This window comes from Bos indicus, chromosome 8 (genome assembly GCF_029378745.1).
Source record: "Bos indicus isolate NIAB-ARS_2022 breed Sahiwal x Tharparkar chromosome 8, NIAB-ARS_B.indTharparkar_mat_pri_1.0, whole genome shotgun sequence".
Classification (NCBI taxonomy): Eukaryota; Metazoa; Chordata; class Mammalia; order Artiodactyla; family Bovidae; genus Bos; species Bos indicus.
The window spans coordinates 52,603,775-52,624,395 of NC_091767.1; the positions used below are offsets into that span (position 1 = coordinate 52,603,775).

At 39.2% G+C, this 20,621-nt stretch overlaps 2 protein-coding genes across 14 annotated transcripts in view; one reads left to right on the forward strand and one right to left on the reverse strand.

Moving 5' to 3' along the window:
* The window catches only part of GCNT1 (glucosaminyl (N-acetyl) transferase 1), a 221,371-nt gene that overhangs the window by 175,298 nt on the left and 25,452 nt on the right, over positions 1–20,621 (forward strand). Inside the window, exons 6-8 of one of the 5 annotated variants that reach the window (XR_011568076.1) lie at positions 73–291; positions 1,216–1,321; positions 4,100–6,291. Coding sequence is in view for 1 of the 5 variants with exons in the window: in XM_070794687.1 (XP_070650788.1) it covers positions 73–155 (83 nt within the window). In the remaining 4 variants the exon portion in view is untranslated. Of the gene's footprint in view, positions 1–72; positions 1,809–4,099; positions 6,292–20,621 lie in introns of those variants that run through there. The other 4 variants (XR_011568074.1, XR_011568075.1, XR_011568073.1 and 1 more) reach the window with 4 other exon arrangements.
* PRUNE2 (prune homolog 2 with BCH domain) overlaps positions 1–20,621 on the reverse strand; it is a 292,303-nt gene that overhangs the window by 16,574 nt on the left and 255,108 nt on the right. For 8 of the 9 annotated variants that reach the window (XM_019966096.2, XM_070794676.1, XM_070794675.1 and 5 more), the window contains 5 exons: positions 16,759–16,932; positions 8,234–8,336; positions 7,444–7,575; positions 6,288–6,374; positions 1,738–1,836 (listed from right to left, as the gene is read on the reverse strand). In XM_019966096.2, coding sequence (XP_019821655.2) covers positions 1,738–1,836; positions 6,288–6,374; positions 7,444–7,575; positions 8,234–8,336; positions 16,759–16,932 — 595 coding nt within the window. Of the gene's footprint in view, positions 1–1,737; positions 1,837–6,287; positions 6,375–7,443; positions 7,576–8,233; positions 8,337–13,639; positions 14,028–16,758; positions 16,933–20,621 lie in introns of those variants that run through there. The other variant, XM_070794678.1, reaches the window with a different exon arrangement.

Below are 20,621 nucleotides of genomic sequence, written 5' to 3' on the forward strand. Positions count from 1 at the left end.
ATGTTCATGGTTCTCATTCTGTTCTCAGGACCTTGCCATGAATTAATTGCTCCTTGTTTTCTCATTTCACAGATGCTGAGGCTGAGACTCAGAGAGTTCTAAATAGGATTCCTGAAGTCTCAGAGAGGCAAAGTGGGAAGAAGGTTCAAATCTAATGCTGATCCTCCAAAGCACATTCTCTTCTCTTGTTCCCAGTGCCACACTGGCAGGGAGCATACTCACTTAGAAAGTGGCCAGTGGTCATGTCCACTTGAAGATGGAATATCCTTGTCATCTTTTGCATAATAGGAGGTGGGTGTGCTAGTACTTTTTTTGGAGATGGGGTGTCTTCTTTTTGAGGCAGCAGGCCAGAGCTGTGAGTTGTGCTGGTCTGGGGACTCTATAAAGCCAGTGAGGATTACATCCACCACCAGGAGCTTATGCACGCTCAGCTTGATTCAGCTAAGCCAACTGGCAGTTATCAACCCAATCTGTATCTTCTGTTCACACCTGATATTGGGATGCAGGAAAACCAAACTTGCAGCTACTTCTGAGCTGTGACCCAGAAGGGTATGGGTATTTATTTAGATGGATATTTTATCTAAATATACCCCTTATATTTATCTAAATATACCCATTATTTAGATGGATATTTTACAGGAGGTAAAGAAATCTGGGAATTTTGATTCCAGGCTCACCTGGATTTAAATTCTAGTTCCATCTCTTCCTTGTTCCTGCTTCTACTTTGCGTAAGTAACCATCCCCTTCCTAAGTGACATTTCTTATATGTAAACAGGGCGTTTACTCTGAGGATTAAATAAAGGATATAAATAAAGCATTTCTTGTACCCAGAACAGGAGACATGCATTAAATGGGAGTCTTTTCCTTCCAGTTTCTGTGCCTTTTTTAAGTGAGGGAACTCTTTTTTTGGAAGCCTGAATTGGGAGGTCCATTCTGCTCTCCATCTTATGGAGGAAGATAGGGTATCCTTGACTGTTTTCTTTGAGTTGATGGTTACCTTCCTCCCACTTTTAATCACACAGAAAGCCAGTAAATTAGACATAGTGAAAGAAAAACATGATCGACAATAAACGATAGTTCTTTGCAACAATTAACCAGTTAGGAGGGTTCATTTTCCAGCATCACATTTTTAAGCCCCAGCTCCAAGCAGTTGACTTTTTACTATTTTTGCAGTATAATCCTACAATTTTAAGTATCCATGCTTTCTACCTACAGGCTTTATTTACCAGGTCCCGAGTAAGGAAGTCATTCCTGACTGCACCACCCACCACTCTGCTTTATCTTTCACCTGGAGGCAACCATGAAGAAATCAGAGAAAGGGGTAACTTTTCTCTCTTTTCCTTGGGTCAAGCAGATAAATTACTTTATATAAGGCAATGAAGAAATCCAGGCTGTGTACAAAATCTACCTTTTGTGTGGCATGCAAGACAGAAGTAACAAATACACTGATTAGTGTTAAATTTATGCTTTCCCCAAAATGGTAGTAAATTCAAGGTGAAAGTGAGCAAATCTCAATAACACCATAGAAGATCATGTGAAAGTAGATCTACAAGAACAGAACAGTTATCTCTAGGTTATAAGAAAAGAAATATATTTATTGGAGAATATTTATTATTTGTTTTAAATGTAAAACAAAAGATAAGCATTTCCCCATATTCCAGGAGTGAGTTATTTTCTCATCTCCTTCTCCAGACATGCAGTATTTCTTACCAAATCTTCAAAACCATCAGGACTTACTTGATGATGCTCTCTGGAATATGGATGCAATCCATTGGGATCAGTCCACTGAGTTCTGCTAAACTACTGACGTATTTAATTTTACTGCTGAATTTGGAACTTGAAAAAAAGAAAAGAAGAAAGATTTCAGTCACTCCTCCATCCCTCAGACTTCTGCCTCTTCTTGAAAATCCTTATCACCTTGCCCCCAGCACTCTGACTTAGAAGAATAGCTTTATTATTTGAGTAGTTACTATGTGCCAGACTCTGTTCTAATTGGTTAATATATATTAACTCTGGGGATTTTCCTGGTGGTTCAGATGGTAAAGAATCTGCCTGCAATACAGGAAACCCAGGTTCATTCACTGAATTGGGAAGATCCCCTGGAGAAGGGAATGGCTACCCACTCCAGTATTCTTGCCTGGAGAATTACATGGACAGAGGAGCCTGGCAGGCTACAGTCCATGGAGTCACAAAGAGTCATACACAACTGAGCAACTAACACAGACACATATTAACTCATTTTCTGTGATAGCCTAATGAGGTAGGTACTATTATCATTCTCTTTTTAAAGATAAGGAAATTTAGACATAAAGAGTTATGTATTTGCCCAGATTTCACCTTCAGTCAGTGGCAGAAGGTGCCACTTACCTATAATGATTGGCTGTTTTATAAGAAGGTGACATTTTTGTATTACTAGTGTAATAGCAAACTAATTCTAAAAATATATCATTCCATTTGAAAGGGAACTTGATCAGGCATCAAACTCCCTTGAATGGTCTCTAATGAAAAGGCCTCCCCAGTCTACTGAGAAGATGCTCTCAAGGTCACTTCTGCATACATCCAGCTTTCACATTTTACTTGCAGTTTTGACTATGGGCTACTGGCTGTGGCTTGCGAACAGTCACTTCAAGTCCTGATAAGCCTTGGGTGAACACACACTACTAACGATAAGCCACATTAGGCCACTTCCTTCCTCTGGAATTTCTGAGCTAAATTCAGATTTTGATTTAAAAAATGGAGGGGGTAGAATAAGAAGGCAGAAGAAGTCATGCCAGGAGGACACCTCCACACTGGAATGTACAGTTTTCTAAACAGCAAAGTGATTCAGTTTCTCATATTCAGATATGTATTTGTAACTGAATATGAAAAAGAATATTTTTTCTTCTTGGTGTATTGGTACCTGCTATGTCCTCTACCTGGCTTTAACTAGCCAATCCTATTCTTAAAACTCACCTTGAGGATGCATTCTTCTGGAAAGCCTCTCTCGATGCAGACTCTCTGTCTTCACGCTTCACCTGTTACCTTAAAACTCACCCTCAACTCTGAGTTATCACCCTCCAGCTTCCTTTGTTCCCTCTATTGCAGCTGCTTTCTTGTCTACCTGTGTCAGCTGTCAGGCTGTGACCTCTTTGAGGAAATCAATTGAGCTATTTAATTTCTCAACCTGCAGCACCTAACCCAGTGCTTGACACAGACAGACAGTTCATTTAAAAAAAATGAACTTGAGGAGGGAGGGATAAATTAGAAGGATGGGATTAGCAGATACCAACTACTATATTAAAATAAACAGGTAAACAACAAGGTCCTACTCTACAGCACAGGAACTATAGTCAGTATCCTGCAATAAACCATAATGGAAAAGAATATGAAAAAGAATACATAACTGAAAAAAATACTCTTTTTCGTATTTAGTTACAAATATGTATCTGAATACAAGAAACTGAATCACTTTGCTGTACACCAGAAATTAACACAACATTGTAAATTAATTATACTTCAGTTTAAAAATACATGAATTAAAAAAAAGAATTTGCTATATACCTCTGTCATAGGTGTTACCCTTTAGCAGTGAAAAGACCTATAATACATTTTAGTGACCTCTTTTTTCAGGTCAAAAAATCTGTTACACTAACATAGATTGATTCACAGGGATCTTTCAAAAGGGTTTTATAAGCTGAAACTGTAGAACATAATGTTTAAGTACTTGAAATATGTGTTCTTTAGAATTAGGTAGACACTGGGTTCAGAGCCTGAGTTTATCATTTCTTGGCTATGTTACCACAGACCTGGGGTTGGTAAACTATGGCCTGTGAGCCAAAGCCAACTTATTACTGGTTTTTTATATCTTTGCGCTAAGACTGGTTTTGCATTTTTTTTTAATGGTTGAAAAATGATTAAAATAAAACTATTTCGTGACATGTAAAACATTTCAGAAAATTCAACTTCAGTGTTCATAAATCAAGTTTTATTGGAACACAGGGACACTTATTTATTTACACATTATCTATGGCTTTTGTCCTACCATGGCAGAGCTAAGTAGTGGTGACTGAAACTGTATGGCCCATAACATTTAAAATATTTAATATCTGACTCTCTACAGAATGGTTTGCTGGCTCCTGGTTTGAACAATTTATTTGACCTCATTTAACCTTAGGGTTTTTTTGCTACAATACAGAAATGGTAAACAGTGCCTCCTTCAGACCATCATTAGGATTAAATAAAATAATGCATGTAAGTACTCAATAAATGTAAACCATTATTACATGTAATTTACCACAACACTACTTGCCATAATTTAATTATTTTTGTTTTAATTATTGGGGCTTCCTTTGTGGCTCAGCTGGTAAAGAATTCACCTGCAATGTGGGAGACCTGGGTTTGATCCCTGGGTTGGGAAGATCCCCTAGAGAAGGGAATTATTATTATCTTGAAACTCCCTTCAATAAATGTTGAATTAGAATTCTTTCTCATACTCTTGCCATAATAAATATTTACCAAGGAGAAATATATTTATTTTAAAATAGAAACTGAATTATTAAACAAACATCAGTGAATCAATATCAGTTCTAATGTTTGCTTTTTTACTCATTAAAAGTTTGTATAAGCTCTTCATTGTACATTTATTCCTAGTGCCTGTCAAAGCATTTTCTGCTAATCTTAAAATTAGTAGCTTTTTTAAAATATATCTTAAAGGCTTGTATTATGCTTTAAAGTAATTTAAAGAGCTCTCCTGCCAGAGGAAAACTAGTTGAATCCTGCTACCCAGTTGTTGGAAGTAGTGGATGGGAATGCTAAATAAATATAAGTGAACACAGACAAAAAAAAGGAGATTCTGGAAGGCACAGAACGCTCAATTTCTAACTTAAAAAAATAGATATGAAACAAGCAACAAAGGTTTACTGTATAGCACAGGGAATTATAGTCAATATTTTGCAATAACCTATAATGGAAAATAATTTGTAAAGTAATTATGTGTATATGTATAATTGAATCACCTTGCTGTGCACCTGAAACATGGTTAACGAACTATACTTCAATAAAATATATATATAGTAATTAAAAAATATAAAAGATTTTAACCTTTAATTTTTTCTCCAGAAGTGAAGTGATCAGAATTTTTCTTACAGATTCATTAATAACACTGAGACAGAAAAATTTCAGTTTATATAATTTGTATTCTGATGTTAGGCAAGTTCTAGTTAGCTGATATATAGTTGAGTCACAATATTATATTAGTTTCAGGCGTACAACTTAGTGATTCATTATTTTTATAGACTATCCTCCATTGAAGTTATTATAAAATGGTGCATATTTTCCCTGTGCTGTACACTATATCTTTGTAGCTTATTTATTTTATACCTAGTAGTTTGTACCTCTTAATCTGATACCCCTATCTTGCCCCTCCCTATTCTATTTTTTAAAGCTTTCTAGAAAATCTATAGTGTCCCTTTCATTTAACTGTCTCAGTTTTACTATGTAAGAGGCATATCTTACTTTTCTTTTCATCCCGAAAATGTAAAGTTATATAGCATCTAACATAAAATAGATGATGAACAAATATTTACTGATTTGAAGTGAATTTAAACCTAGAAGGCTCATGGATGATCAAAACAAAGCTCTCAAAATGGCTGCACAGACTCTTAACCCACTTTAGGTGACCTCCATGGTATTTGTTCAGAAGAAACAAAATAATTAAGGTCTGGCTTATGTTTCTGTCCTTGATGTGTCTTTGATTTCCATTGTCATGGTATACTCTACCTCTTTGATTCTTTACAAAATACCATATTTCTTTAATGTCTGTGAAAGTCGCTCAGTCGTGTCTGACTCATTGAGACCCCATGGACTATACGTGGACTATACAGTCCTGGAATTCTCCAGGCCAGAATAGTAGAGTGGGGTAGCTTTTCCCTTCTCCAGGGGATCTTCCTAACCCAGGGATTGAACCCATGTCTCCTGCATTGCAGGTGGATTCTTTACCAACTGAGCTATCAAGGAAGCCCTTATTGCTTTAATAGTACTATCTATACAGAAACCTCACTATTTCATTTTCTGTGTTTACAGCAAGCAATATAGAGATCATGTTTTATAATTATAGGGGAAAAATAATCACTATGAAAATATACTCACTCTTAGAGTCTCTTGCTGGGCAGTCCAAAGTATATTTTCAGGAAAGGCAGAGGCAAAACATATTATCCTAAATACTCTCTTGGTTTATGAATTTTTGTGTAGAGGAACAATGAATTACATACTTTAAAAAACTAGTACTTTTACTGTAATAATGACTATACCTTATAAAAGGTCGTGTAACTGCAAGGATTGTTCGGATGAACCAAGATGGATGAACAATGATGAATGATTTTAAATTCTTCCTCAACCTATTTTGAAAAAGAAAAAAAAATTACTCATAACCTATTTTGAATGGGAATTAAAGTATTTGTGTGTGTGTGTATATATATATTTATATAAATATTAGGGAATTCTTGTGTAAGTTACTGTCATCTGGTAGGCAGGTATAGAATGCAATGAGATATAATTTGAAACTTGCATAATTCAAACCTCATTTTCCCACAGAAATAAATGTAAAATAGAATGGTCATACTCTTGGAGTGCAAAAATCTATAACCGTCATGGCATATTTTTGTTTGACGATGCTATTCATTTTTGTCAGCATTATTTTTAATATTTTAAAATGAATACCCTGTTCTACTGAGCCTGGGTTTCTTCCTGTGTATAATGAAAGCATGTGGTTATTTGGCCTTCAGATTAACGTTTTGGATATCCTGGCATATTTTTCAGCGTTAGCAGTGCTACTGTATGTATGTTTGGATGATGAGCGGATTTTAGTTACTATATCGGGGCACTCGCATGTTGCTTTGCAGGGAGCCACATCCGAGAGGAAGCCATGCTATAGAAAACATCATAAATTTGTATGCTTATTATGAGTTTTCCTGTAGATGGCAACAATGTGTTTGGTTCTAATAAAACCAGTATGAATAGACGTGATGTATCTTGAGGAATGGGCACACACAGTCACCAAACGGGCTGGAATTAACAGTGAATGTTGAAATAAGGGCACGTGGGTTGCCTGAGTCACAATAATGCTAGTGCACAAAAAGGGCAGCAAGGCCGCATGATACCAGTGAAGAATCGTGGACTTTGATTTATCAGCTCAAATTGCACCTCCATATGGCAAACGCATGAGCATACTTTAAAATGCTTGTCACCAAGTTTGAGATTAGTAACATTTAACAAAATCTGGGGAAGATTTGCTTTATTTAAAATTTGAGTGATACTTTGATTAATATTTTAAAATTTATTATCTCAAATCAGCATTAATTCAATGTTCCTAAATTGTGACTGCATTTTTGGTAAACTAAAATGTCACTGGAGATGGGAGTTATTGAGGAAGTCAAAATAGTGATTAGCTAATAGAGCCCCACATACCGTCTGTCAATCATCTGGTAACATTTCTTCATCCAGCCTAACCCTGGCATCTTCCGTCTTGGGGTTGCACCATTCAAGTACACAATCATATAGTCTTCAGCTACCATCAACTCTAAAGTACTTATTACATATCTGATCACAGGAAGGAAGAGAAGTGTTTTAAGTTCCCACATGATAGAGTTCATCTTATTTCACCATAATTATATAATATTTAAATTACAGGGTGCATAACATTTAAGAATGGTTGCACATATTACCTCTTCTTCTTGAGAAGAATGCAGTTACCTAAGATCACTTCTCTGAGAGTATTACTCATTTATTTGCACAGTTATCTTTTTTTTTTTTTTTTAATGCAGGTACACTTGAAAAGTCTGTGGGTCAGAAACCCAACTTTCAAAAATATCAGCAATGCTATTGTACACTAAAGGACAAGTCAGATTAAATAAAGGCAGATATAAATGAAGTCAGGTTATTATCAGTTGACTAAGAACATGTTATCAGGAAACCAAAATAACACTTCACCCAAAAAAAATGTTACAGAATTTAAAAATATGGGCCAAACTGTGTTCATTTTGTTTTCAGTGCATTCTCCTGACAAAACAGCTCCTCTGAAGCTTTCAGTCTCTTGAGCAATTTTCCTTGATACAGATTTCATTGACTTTTAATCAAAGGCTTAGAAAATTCTACATCAAATTCTACATCATCTGTTTCCTTTTATTAAAGATGTTCTATCTGCCATTGCATCCCCACAGACATTAACTCAAAACGTTTTATTGTAAGCATCACTCACAGGAAAAGATTTTCCATGACATAGTGGTAGTCCGCCCGACTGCTGTCTGGCAGAAAACAGGCGGCAAACACAATGATGGCATTTAGGCCGTCCCCATAGTATCCTGGGGGACAAACAAAAGACATTTGTAACCAACCGAAACTCTTAACAAGATACTATTTAACCTAAAGGATAAATCTGGAAGCCTTGGCAAGTGTATGTATGTGGATGTATTAGATATATCTTTAAGTGACTATTATAAAGACGATACTTCTGTAAGTATATACACATATAATTATCTTGCAGTGGTTAAGATACAATACATAGTGTGAATATATTTGCATATATAGGGCACCCAAGTATTATGGATGATTATATGTATTGTACATAGTCGTGTAAGTGGGTTATAAATATTCAACTTAAAAACAAAGGATGGTGAGGCAACACATTTTGACTTAAGGGCTTCTAATTTATATAATAAAAAAGCTAATCTGTATAACACTCTTTCCTTTAATTGCTAAGAGAGAGGTTCTATTTGATTCTGTTTAGTATTTCCTAGTTGTAGTAAACTCTGTGTTCCTTGAAAACTCATCTTTGAAACACGTGGCAGATGTTGGTCAAGTCTCTACAAATTTGTCTATAGAATCTCATGTGTCTTCCAGACTTAAAAAATGGAAGCAATGCACTGTACTTTCATTTTTTAACATCCATTTAAAAATATTTGTGATTGTATCATATAACATAGTTCTAGGCTTTAGAAACATTAGAGATTTCCTCAAAGCTTTGAGTAGGAGGACAGAATACACCCTCAAGCCTGATCAGAATTTGGCGTGTTTCACTTTTTCAGAACTCTAAATACCCCTCTGGTGATTACAAGGCAGTAAAATACTGGCTAGATATAGATTTGGATGGGCTTAACTCTCGAAAAGCAGTTTAATGAGATGTTTTCTACAAGGATAGAGAGTATGACTCTGCCACAAAAGAGGTGGGGGAAGAAAGTGATACCAACTAAAAATACATCAAATTATGGGTTTGTGTATATTACTAATTTGAGGCTGCTGCAGATAATGCTACATATCTTAGAAGATGCTACCTATGTAAGTGTATACCTGATGCAACGTGTTTGCAAAACAGGACCGCAGTAGCTTCCCTCTGGATTTTTTGCTTTAGTCCCATCTTTTCCAATATGTAGGTATTTTGCCAACTTTTTAAAGAAGGTGGTATGAAGGAAAATGGCATAAGGAGATATATTTTCATACAAGAAGTGTTTGTTCCACAAATAATTTCATTTAGGAAGATTCATAACTGAATAGAAATCCACAAAGGATAGGGTGGCTTAATGACATTAATCCTAACTCCACTAAAATACGCAATTAAGGCTCAGTGCAATGAAAAAGAGAGTTCATTAAAAGAAAAAATGACATAATGAATCCGTCTTAAATACAAGTACAAAAGCATCCTTTTGAAGACATCAGGAGAGGCAAAGACAAGATAGCAGAGTAGAAGGACTTGAGCTCACCTCCTCTCAATGAAAACACCAGAATCACAACCAACTGCTGAACAACCATCAACAAAAAAGACTCAATCCTATCTGCTGCTGCTGCTGCTGCTAAGTCGCTTCAGTCGTGTCCGACTCTGTGCGACCCCATAGACGGCAGCCCATCAGGCTCCCCCGGCCCTGGGATTCTCCAGGCAAGAACACTGGAGTGGGTTGCCATTTCCTTCTCCAGCCCATGAAAGTGAAAAGTGAAAGTGAAGTCGCTCAGTCGTGTCTGACTCTTCGCGACCCCATGGACTGCAGCCTACCAGGCTCCTCTGTCCATGGGATTTTCCAGCCAAGAGTACTGGAGCAGGGCCTATCTACACCCTCCCCCCCCACACAAAAAAAGACATTTTATACCCAAAGACAAAGAAGAAGCCTCAAGAAACAGTAGAAGGGACTCTTTCACAATATAATCAAATGCCAGACCTCCTGGGTGTGTGAACCACATACTAGAAAATAATTATATTGCAGAGGTTCTCCCACAGGAGTAAGAGTAGCCTGTGGGAGCCTCACATCAGACTCCCCAGCTTGGGGTCTGGTATTGGGAGGAGGAGCCTTTAGAGCATTTTGCTTGGAAGGCCAGGGGCGCTTCAGTACAGCAGTTCCATAGTACTAGGGGACACAGAGACTCCACTCTGGGAGGACACACACGGTTTAATGTGCATTGGGGCTCAGGGCAAAGCACCTACCTACAGGTCTTGGAGGGTCTCCTGGGGAGGCATGGTTGGAAGTAGCTCACTGTGGGCAAGGACACTGGTGGTGGACATCCCAGGGAATACCCATTGGTATGAGCACTCCTAGAGGTCACCATTTTGGAACTGAGACCTGGGCCCACTAAGCAACCTGCATGCTCAGGCCAAACAACCAACAGAGTGGAAACATAGCCCCTCCCACCAGCAAGTAGTGAGCTAAAAATGTACCCCTTAACATGGCCCTGCCCACCAGAGGGACAAAACCTAACTCCACCCACCAGTGGGCAGGCACCAATCCCTCCCACCAGGAAGCCTGCACAAGTCCCTGGACCAACCTCACCCACCAGGGGACAGACACCAGAACCAAGAATTGCAGTCTTGCATCTGGAATAGGGGCTTCCCTGGTGGCTCAGATGGAGGAATGGAGATGACCACAAAAACAGACAAATGTCTTCCAAACAAAGGAACAAGATAAAACACCAGAACAACTAAATGAAGTGGAGATAGGCAGTCTACCTGAAAAAGAATTTGTAGTAGTAATAATAAAGATGATCCAAGATCTCGGAAAAAGAATGGAGGTACAGAGAGGATACAAGAAATGTTTAATAAAGAGCTAAAAGCTTTAAAGAACAAACACAGATGAACAATAAGTGAAATGAAAAGTTCACTAGAAGGAATCAACAGCAGAGTAAATGAGGAAGAACGCATAAGCAAGCTGGAAGACAGAATGGTAGACATCACTGCTGTGGAACATAATAAAGAAAGAAGAATTAAAAGAAATGAGGACAGTAGCCCACCTGGTTCCTTTGTCCATGGAATTCTCCAAGCAAGAATACTGGAGTGGGTTGCCATTCATTAAACACACCAACATTCACATTATTAGGCGTCCCTGGTGGCTCAGATAAAGAATCTGCCTACAATGCAGGAGACCCAGGTTTGATCCCTGGTTCAGAAAAATTCCCTAGAGAAGGGGGGAATGGCTACCCAATCCAGTATTCTCACCTAGAGAATTCCATGGACAGAGAAGCCTAGCAGGCTACAGTCCATGGGGTTGCAAAGAGTTGGACACAATTGAGTGACAAACACTTTTCACATGACAGGGGTCCCAGAAGGAGAAGAGAGAGAGAGAGAGGGCCTGAGAAAATATTTGAAGAGAAAATAACCCCAAATTTCCCTAACATGAAAAAGGAAACACTTAGAGTCCAGGACGTGCAGAGAGTCTCATACATGATAAACCCAAGAAGGAACACTCAAAGACACATATTAATCCAATTGACAAAAATTAAAGACAGAGAAAATATTAAAAGCAACAAGGGAAAAGCAATAAATAAAATACAAGGGAATCCCCATAAGGTTATCAGCTGATCTTTCAGCAGAAACTGCAATCTAGAAGGAACTGGCAGGATTATTTGCAGTGGTATAAGGCAAAATCTACAACAAAGAATATACCCAGCAAGGCTTGTTCAGATTGAGTAGAGAAATCAGAAGTTTTATAGACAAGCAAAAGTTGAGAAAATTCACCACCACCAAACCCATGTTACAACAAATGCTAAAGGAACTTCTCCAGGCAGAAAAGAAAAAGCCAATACAAGAAACAAGAAAATTACAAATGGAAAAGCTCACTGGTAAAGGCAAACATGCAGTAAAGGTATGAAATAATCCACACACAAATAATATAACAAAACCAGCAATTGTAAGGAGAGTACAAATGCAGGATATTGGAAATGCATTTGAAATTAAGAGACTAGCAACTTAAACCAATCTTGTATATGTATGTATATATAGAGAGAGAGCCTGCTATATCAAAACCTCATAGTAACTGCAAACCAAAAATCTACAATAGATTAACACACAAAAAAAGAAAAAGTAATCCAAATACAATACTAAAGATAGTAATCTAATCACAAGAGAACAAAAAAGGAAAGAAAACCTACAAAAACAAATCCAAAGCAATTAACAAGATGGCAATAAGAACATACATATCAATAATAATTTTAAATGTAAATGGATTAAATGCTCCAACCCAAAGACATAGACTGGCTGAATGTATTCAAAAGCAAAACATGTATAAATGCTGTCTACAACAGACCTACTTCAGCTCTTGAGGACACATACAGACTGAAAATGAGGGGATGGGAAAAGGTATTCTATGCAAATGAAAATCAAAAGAACGCTAGAGCGGCAATACTGATAGACAAAATAGACTGTTATGAGAGAAAGAAGGACAATACATAATGATCAAGGGATCAATCCAAGAAGAAGAGGTAACAGTTGTAACTATATATACACCAAATGCATGAGCAACTCAATATATAAGGCAAATGCCAACAGCCATAAAAGGAGAAATTGACATGTACACACTGCTATATTTAAAACAGACAACCAACGAAGACCTACTGTCTGGCACAGGGAACTCTACTCAATATTCTGTAGATATTCCCATGTACCCATATGGGAAAAGAATCTGAAAAAGAATATGTATAACTGAATCACTTTGCTATACACCTGAAATTAACACAACGTTGTAAATCAACTATACTCTAATAAAAATAAAAATTAAATTTAAAAACTTTAAATGTAGATGTCAGGCTCCAGAGTGTCAGGATAATTTCGAGATCATGACTGCTCAGTTTGTTTGATTTCTTTTTCTATTTCTAGAGAATTTCTAAGAATGTCTGTCTGTCTTTTTTTTTTTTTTTTTTAAGGAAAGACAGGTTTATAAACTACTTCAGAAGTCATCTTAAATGTCAATTCATCTCTTTGTGTCACTGCTGTCTGTCCTTGGAATGTTGTAGTAATGCATTTGCTTGAGTTTATTTAGCCAAAGGAATATTGAATGGTCAACTTACCATGTCCTGATCAGTGACCAAGTTGGGAATGGCTCTTTCTATAGAAATCACTGAAATTGACAAATGATGGATTTTGCATTTGTGGGCAGAGGATTTGTAGGAAGAGAAGAGGCAAAAGAAAGAGAAGGCAATGAGGAGATGTAGTGTGTAAGGAAGGAAAGAGAAAAAGATAGATTTTGTCATGAAAGTTTTCCTTCTAAATCAAGAGCCATGCCGTCACTGTCAGGCTTTGGAGCTATTCCAGACAGCAACTGCTGGCAAAGTGTAATAACGTGAATGAATAGGACCATTTGAATTTTGTTCTTTGCCAATGCCTCCAAGGAGGTCAGCTAACCCAGTTTCTGTGCTAAATATGCAGCTTACTCAAGTGAAGTTCCCCGTCAGCGAGTGCAGATTTCAAGTGAAGTTTGGCTCTTTAGACCATGTATTTTATCAGACTCTCTTTTCAGTAACTGAGTTCAGAGTGTATGTGCTGAGGTGTGTGAGCTATCCCACCGTGGTGTCTCCTGGGACCCTCGGAAGCAACAATGCAAACCTTACCTGAGGCAGGACAGAGAGGCATGAAAGGGACGGAACACAAGTTTGCTGGCCAGCAAATGGAATGGAGAGAGAAGGAAAGATGCCACAGGCGCAACCAAAACATACACACACACACACCAGCCTGCAACTCTTCTCCTCAGCCTTTCCAGGGTCATTTGTCCAGCAACACTGCAGAGGGTTACCTGAGTCTCCTATAATGAAATGAGAAGTAAAAACACAAGACAGGACACTCCTCGTTACAACGCGTTGGCATGAGTGCCCTTGGCTATTTCATTGTGTTCCCTGCTTCAGGTTCCAACATGCCAGTTCTAGCCTCAAAGTGACCCCACACTGTGGGCTAATCCAAACCACCCAGACCTCTCCTTGCTTTTCTGTATAAGCAGATAGCGGGAATGTTACTCGTGGGCTCGCAGGAGGTGACACCGGCTTCGAGCTCACCCTTTTCTTACTGAGGAAGCAACCAAGGCCCAAGGGAGTCAAGTGATGACCACGGTCACAGTGTGAGTGGTGGTCAAGATAGATCTTGAACTCTGTTCTTCTACACTGTGTACAGGGACTCCGGCCACAGCTCATATGAAGTCACCAAAGCTGGAGGCTGAGTTATTTGTTCAAATACTGCTCTCACACACAGATGTTCCCAACTGGTGCAGACACTTGCAGGGCCTGGCTTTGCAGCAGACCTCAGCAGAGCTTTTAATCACTCCCAGCTAGCTGTCCAGAGCACCGGACAGCTGGCACTTTCTTTCTGGCCTGAGTGAGAAAAATGTTCTCATAGCAAAGTGCCAGACACCAAAATGACATCTCTGTTCGCTCTGGGTGCTGCTTTTTAAATGCTCATCAGAAGCCAGGGTGACAAACCCAATAGACTGAGAACTAGGGAGTGTCATCATTAAGGTCTAAGAAAGTGATATGAGTTTCCAAGACAGCAAAGCTTTGGCAAATTCAGAAGTAACGTGTGAACTGTCTTTACCTACAGAGCAAAAGGCTGGTCAGGGTGGAGGAAGAGGTGGCATCTCGCTCATGATCTGCTGGGTGCAGCCAGAGGCACATCATGCAGGCCGGCGCCTAGAGGAGGCCGAGGCAGAGCCAGGCAGAGAGGGAAGGTGGCCTTCTCTCTCCAACAAACCAGACGGTCACACAGACAGATAAGGAGCTCACAACACGGAACGGAACGGAGAGGGGCAGTGCCAGTGGGAGGGGTGGCAGGGAGGAAGGGCACAGCAAACCAGGTTATCCCTGAGCTAGCAGGTGTCTTTGCAAAGAACATGATGGGCAGAAGCAGTCGCTTTTTTGGACTCCAGTGTGCTGACGATAATCACTCTATCCTGATTCAGGGAACAGAACCATGGGCTCTATCCACCCAACCTCACTGTGGTTGAGGGAGTAAGCAGGCCAGTCTGCTGAGCTAATGAGAACTTGGCCTTATAAAAGCACAGGAGCCATGAGCCTGCCTTCTTTACAACAAAGGGACTACTAACTTATGACCTGAATGGTAAAAATGTACAGGGCATGTCACTGGGCGACTTCGGTTTACTTTGACAAGACTTTTCTACCTTTCTTATACTTTTTACAATGTACACAGGCTAGTTTATATTAGCCTTTGTTTTCTTTTTTTTTTCTAAAAAGCAAACAAATCAAAAATACCTGACGGGTGGTGTAAAGGATCTTCTGGGAAAATCTAGGTAAATTCCGATTGTTGTTTTCATTAGAACAACAACAGGATTGACTCTATGGCCAGCTGCCTGTCATTTTCAGCAAGATTAAGCCTGTTCTCATTCCAAAGGCCTGTGGGAAAGATCTTTCTTAGAGGAGCTCTCACTGAGCCATGTTACCATTTCAGCTCAAATAGGGAAAAAGGAAGGTTGGGGCCAGGAACACCCATAGGCGTTTCCCTTCTCTGTCATGGGTGGGAGCCCTGGGTGGTCTTGATACTTACAAGGAGGGAGCAACGCATGGGGCAGAAAGTGGGAAATCTGTGGTGAAGGGGACTTGGAAGGAAAAAGCAAAACATCCTTCTGCTTGATAGGAAACCAAAGCTTGAGGTTTAATGCAGTGCCAAGACATTTATTCCCCTGTCCTTGTTAAGGAAGACAGAACAATTGCCTTGTCAGCTTACTTTTCCTAGAACAGTTAGGGTGGTGCCTTAGGGCTGCAGGAGAGTTGTGCATGCAGCAGCAAAAAAAAAAAAAAAAAAAAAGCCCCCAAAGCCACTTATATTTTCTGAAGTTGACAATGTTCAATGTGTCATTTGTGCTTATGTTATTTATTTTTTTGTGAATCCAAAATTCAGGCTCCTGTAGTTCCAAGACAGCAGTGAAAATATAAAACAGAGCTTTTTCTCTCCCTTGTCCCTCATGAAGCAGGTGGAGGCTGTGGCTAGAGCGAGCTACTGTCAGGCACAAAGGTAATGGAGTTTATAGAAAAGCAAACTTTAAGTGGGGTGGGGTGGGGAAGGGACCAGCCTGAGTCTCAAAAGATTTCCTAAAGCTTCTGAAGAGGATTCAAAAGATTGTTCTGGAATTAAAAGCACCTCTTACTGCAGGCCATGTCGAAAACAGACTTGAAAACAATTCAGTTAAAACCCTACAAGAAATCCATAGGAATTCCATACAGATGCTATTGAATTGACAACTGTGGCTTTCAAGAACTTTGCACAGATGACAGCTATCATATGTGGTGTGAAAGGCATCTTTCACCTTGGAAAGTTACTTTTGTATAGTAGGCTTTCCGGTGTTCACTGAATTGCATATGAATAATACACGCAGCTCTACAGTGCCCTGAATGTTGACTGTCTAGTAGCATCAGCATTGATAGGGATGTCATGCTGCAGAGAACCCTAGTTTGGTTTTCTAATTAAAAAAAAAAAAAAAAAAAAAACAGAATATGGGCCCCCGGCTTCCCAGATTTGCAGAGTTCCACTACCTCCGTGAGAAATGACTCTCCTATAGGGCTCGATGACCTTCATGTCAATCCGCTGCTCCTGTTCTCCGATCACCACGGTCCTCCACAGCCGGTTGTCCTCCCGCTCCTCTTCTGCCGTATATTCTGGAATAGACTCTGACTCTTGGCCAGAATCTTTGTTGCCTGTGGAATCCTCTGTAAATGAAGCACAGAGCAAGGATGAATGGGTAGGACCTCCACAGGTGAGGCAGTTCAACAACTAGCTACCTCCCGGCAGGCTCAACCTGATGAACTCCTTGTTCTATACAGCTTGGAGTGAGCTTGACACCATCCTGACTTCATCGAGGACACTCAGTGAGGTCTTCCTAATTGACAGACTGAATGACCAATCCATTGGTAAGGCTAAGCTGAGGGTGGGGACAGGAAAAGGGCTGGAGCTGTCTTGTGTCTGTAGTGGTCCAAGATGGGGATAGACTGCGTGCTAACTCCTCCCTTGATCATACAGGTTGTGGTCTGTGGTCTTTCTGATGGTGTGAAAAGCTATTATTCATCAGGCCTTATTTTCCTTGTGCCACATATATTGGTGTAACCTGAGTGCCCAGAGTGTTCTGGGGCCCCTCAGCTCGGTAGCTTGATGATACTGCCAGCCTAGACCTGCATTCTAAGACTCTAACAATGGGCTTGAACCTCCTCTATTGGGAGCACATCTGGAGATTAATTTGATATAACTTCTTATAAGTTTTTCAAAACATGCTACACAAAGATTTTACAGTAAGTAAGAAACAACCTTATAAACCAGAAGTGCTCCAAGCCCCCAAATTCACAGGACTCTTACTTGTGGGTGCCCAAGGTAATGAAAAAGCCCACTGAGCATTCTTGGGGAAAAATTTACTACTCACTCTTGTGCATCAAAAAAAAAAAAGCAACTATATTTATTTTTTTTAAATAATAAGCAATAATTGTTTCCCTTTTTACTTCAAGTACTAGTAGAATTTCACAATGGTTATTCTTTGTATGTTTATGTAATTTGGTAATAAAGGCTTATTTATAGTTTTCACAATAATTCTGTGAGGTGTTATCATTCTTAACTTTCCATTTCATAAGAAATTGCCTTTGATTTACACCACACTTGCATTCTTTTAATGGCACTTTGATAACAGTAACAGCAATATTTATTAAGCATCTACCAAATTAGCAGGCAGAGAAGATGTAGTGGAAGATGTGATACCAATGCAAAAACTCTGAAGTAATTACCTCAGATCACAGAATCAGGAAGGAAATATAATCAAACCCTTACCTTTTCTACTCTTCTAAGCTATCATACTGCACCCTGAATGTGTAATTGTCTCGGTCTCATTTATTTTACTATAATGCAGTGAGTTCCTTGGGCTAAGGAATCATGCCAATTTCATCTTTAATATCTGCCTCCACCAACCCACTTCACACTTAGCTTGGAAACCTGCACAGAGTTTTCAGTAGAATTTGGGAAGGTGAGTGAGTAAATAAAGCTTGGACAAGTTCCTGGAAATGTAGGTAATCTGTAAGGGAGCCACAACAGGACAATTATGTTCCAGAAGATGTCACAAGACAGATTCAAACATGTCTAATTACCTGTGACTTAGAATAGCAAAGTGAAGCCCAGTTGGGAAGCAGTCCTAGCCGCTTCTGCCAACACCAGTAGCTACCACCGCCTACAGAGCCTGGCCTCACTCTGGCTTTCTCTGTATTCCCACCAGCGCTCACTGCTTACTCAGGACAGGAAACTAGCAACCTTGGCTTCAGATTAAGCACTGTGTCACTTGTCCAAATCCATCCATCTGCTCTGGACTCCCTATCTGAGATCCCTTCCAGCTCTCCCCCTCCCACTTGAGTTAGAGCCCTTGGATGCCCCTCACAGCTCCCCTTCCCAGGACCCTGTTTTCCCACTTGTCTCTGTTCTCTCAGACCTCTGGGCTCAGATGTGGGTTTGTCTTCTGAGGTTCCAGTATACACCTGCTCTTATCTACATTGTAGGCATCATCGCCAACACCCTTTTACCCTGTTTGGGACCTCCTTTCCCTACCTCTTTTGATTGATGTAAATTAAATAAAGAAATAGCTAGGAGTACAGTACACTCTCCTAAGGTGTTGAATTCTAAAAGTCAACAATATAAGCTAGTAGGAAGTAAAGGTAAGTTGTTCTACTCCCTTGAATTAACAGTATCTTCCTGATCTTAATAATTCTTTTTCTACAACTATAAATTACCATCTTTCCCCCTGCCATCATTTTCTCACTATTTGCAAAAGTTTCAGGTCTCATTTAAATCTCTGTCCCTAGGCCCTCCAAATTTAATGTTCAGTCTCATGCTCTCATCACTAAGAAATGCTTGATTTTCTTTGTCTTCTTTTCTGAATAACAAGCTTTTCTCCCTTGCTGCTTGCTGTTGAAGTCAATTAGCACTGGTACACAAGGGAGAAGTCAACTTGAACATTTCCTTTTGTCTTTGATGAGATGATTTAGTGTACACAGGCTCTGAATATCCTGTGCTGAAAGATCACAGTGAGGACTCTACCGTCGATGATCATATGAACCATTGGAAGATGAGGTCAGCTGTGGCCTCCAGTAGGGACATAGATCTGTAAAGGGGACTTGGTCTCTATGCTGTGCCCTTGCACTGACAATGGGAATAATCTGAAAATGCCTTCAAAGACATTCATTATGTTTGAACTTCTAATTTTTTTAAGCCAAAGAGCCCCCCCTCCCCAAATGTATTCTCTTTAGAAATCACTCCCAGGAAGAAAATGAGTTTAGATATTATTATTCATGACATATTTGATCACTAACATAGCCATAGTTATTAATATATAAATCTTGAACATACTATGTATTAATCTAGACTGTTGACCTAGAGAATAGGTTGAATGTTACTCATTTAATTTGTAGGAGTGCTTCCTAAATGACACTTCATCATTCCAGACATGTTTAATATTATGCTAAATACTCAAGTAGATTTATTAACTAGTTTTTAATTTTCATTCTTAATATACCTTTCATCTCTCCCTTTTATTGCTACTTAGTATCCAATGTGTATTCAGGTTTTGTTGAGTTAGAAGCTTATATAATTTTAGGGGGAGGGAGCTTTTTAAGGAAAATAATCTTTTTTTTTTCCAAATTGTTCAAAAGCATATGAACATATCTCTACAGACTTTTCCTGACAGAATGAAGCTTCATCTTCTGTCAGTATCACAAACTGAGAAAATACTTTTTTCCTGTCGAAGTATGTTTCAGTCCAGTTGGAAAGGGCAGAGCTAGGATTCAAATGGGCTTTCTCCAGTCTCCTTGCTATTGCTGGAGTTGTGAAAGTGAAGTTGCTCAGTCGTGTCCAACTCTTAGCGACCCCATGGACCACAGCCTACCAGGCTCCTCCGTCCATGGGATTTTCCAGGCAAGAGTACTAGAGTGGGGTGCCATTGCCTTCTCCGGCTAGAGTCCTAAGCACATCTTTTTCCCAGGTGACAAGAGTAACTTTCTGATGGTCTTCCCACTTTCATCTTTTCATACTCCACCCCCTGCCCCCCACTCCATTTGAACTTTTGGTTAGAAGAAAGACATCCTATACACAATTAAGAAAGTCTTTAAAGTTCTTTAGAACAGGTATGTAGTTAATTGGAATGTGAAAACTCAGCACACAAAAATATAAGGAAAAATCGTCTTTTCAGACCACATCACCATTATCATGTAAGGCTGCTTGTGGGTAAAACAGAATAAGCTCCACACTTGACTGGTTTATAAGCAGAGTTAAAACAGGGAGTTGATTTCATAAGCTGGTTGCCTACAGGCTGTGAAAATAATGACCACAGAAATGGAAGTTATATGAAGTGACTACCTGATTATCTGGAAAAAAT